We start from the raw sequence: 1,467 nt of genomic DNA on the forward strand, positions 1-1,467 counted from the left end.
AGATGCCGCTTCTTTAGACGCAATTCTAGGCGTTATGCTCAATTAGCTTTAAACCAATATACTCTGGTGGGTAACGTAGCCTGCCATAGAGGAGTCCTATATCTAAATTTGTTGGAGGCTCTTCAGGGCAGTGAGAACTTTTGGGTGCCTGCTTAGTTTAATATAGGTATAGGCAAAAGAGGTCTCAAAGCTCGGGGGCCCTGTATCACTGATACGGTTGATACAGCGGTAGCTACGCCCTTGACTCTGGTCATTCTTTGTTTATAAATTTGTATTACGTCATTCATACTCCCCTCTCACCGATTCTCATCTTACCGTATCGTCCATGGACGGTAAGCGGAGCATCGCCTTGAAACCTGGACGTCCTTGGAGGCGTGAGCCTGTCATCATGATAGTCATAAAAATTATATATATATTTCAGGAAGGCTATGGCATAAGGATAGCAGGAGTACATATAGTGTCACCCTCGAAAGCAGTCGAAGCACTCGTTAAAATAATAAAGCCTTTATTCGGACCAAAAGTGTCACAACGAATCCACGTCCACGCAACAATAGAGGCTCTATATGATTATGTACCTAAAAATATATTACCTTCTGAACTTGGAGGGAACGAGGAATCTATAGCTGTGTTAAAAGGTATGTTTTTATATTAGCATAAAAGTAAGCCTAGTAAGGAAATAGAACGGACTGTCAATACGAAGTTCGTTGGAACCCGTGGGGTCCTTATTGCTCCGAAATGGTCACCGTGGAGTCTTGGTATGTATCCGGCTTAGGATGTATTTAGTAAGGACTCGTAGTTGCCCGTCGTTATCCAGTTATTTGGGGCGGCCAGGGTAATAAGGCTGATAATCCTACTATAACCGTCAGGCCGAGCCCTGAGACTGATCGGTAGATACTAGGTTTTAACAACACAAAACAAAAATATGTCCCAAAACCCGGATGGAGGGACGAAGATATTTCCTCCTCTTTTTCTGTTGGGTTTCATCATCATCATCAGTCGTAGGAAGCCCACTGCTGAACATGGGCCTTAATTACCTGTTGTGGTTTAAAACAGATATTTACTTCTGATTTTTTTCGATTTCAGAACAATGGAAGGATCTTCTTGGCACTAAAGAAAACGTCAATTACATGCAAGAGATGAGCAATGCTGTGTCCAACGAAGCGTACAAAATAAAAGATAAATACAACTTGGATGGTGCTGGAACCTTTAGGTCTTTAAGTGTTGATTGATTATATTATTTTTGTATTGATTCAAATGTGTTTCATTCGAAATAAACTCTGAATATATTATTAACATTTCCAATCGCTTGACAGAAAAATATACTATTTTGTTTTATAAATAAATAAATGGTGACTTAATTGTTGACGTGACATAGTCACGGGGACAGGCCATGAAGGCTGCAAAGTCTTCGAAACGTCGGTAGAAAACTAAAATATAAAAACCGCGATAGAATCCGAAAAGTAGTTT

The 1,467-nt window shown here is 40.2% G+C and overlaps 1 protein-coding gene across 1 annotated transcript; it reads left to right on the top strand.

Moving 5' to 3' along the window:
* The first annotated feature begins 388 nt into the window (after positions 1-388).
* Positions 389-1,250, top strand: LOC119191280 (alpha-tocopherol transfer protein-like). Its single transcript, XM_037445189.1, has 2 exons — positions 389-635; positions 1,084-1,250. Exons 1-2 carry the CDS (start codon positions 389-391, stop codon positions 1,227-1,229), a joined length of 393 nt encoding a protein of 130 aa, XP_037301086.1. The 3' UTR covers positions 1,230-1,250.
* Positions 1,251-1,467: the final 217 nt, after the last annotated feature.

Source organism: Manduca sexta, unplaced genomic scaffold (genome assembly GCF_014839805.1).
Source record: "Manduca sexta isolate Smith_Timp_Sample1 unplaced genomic scaffold, JHU_Msex_v1.0 HiC_scaffold_1294, whole genome shotgun sequence".
Classification (NCBI taxonomy): domain Eukaryota; kingdom Metazoa; phylum Arthropoda; class Insecta; order Lepidoptera; family Sphingidae; genus Manduca; species Manduca sexta.

Bases quoted from the DNA above. Each gene is read 5' to 3' on its own strand.
- LOC119191280 (XM_037445189.1), top strand. From the start codon at position 389: ATGATAGTCATAAAAATTATATATATATTTCAGGAAGGCTATGGCATA. The intron at 636-1,083 runs GTATGTTTTTAT...TTTCGATTTCAG, and splicing joins ATCTATAGCTGTGTTAAAAG to AACAATGGAAGGATCTTCTT.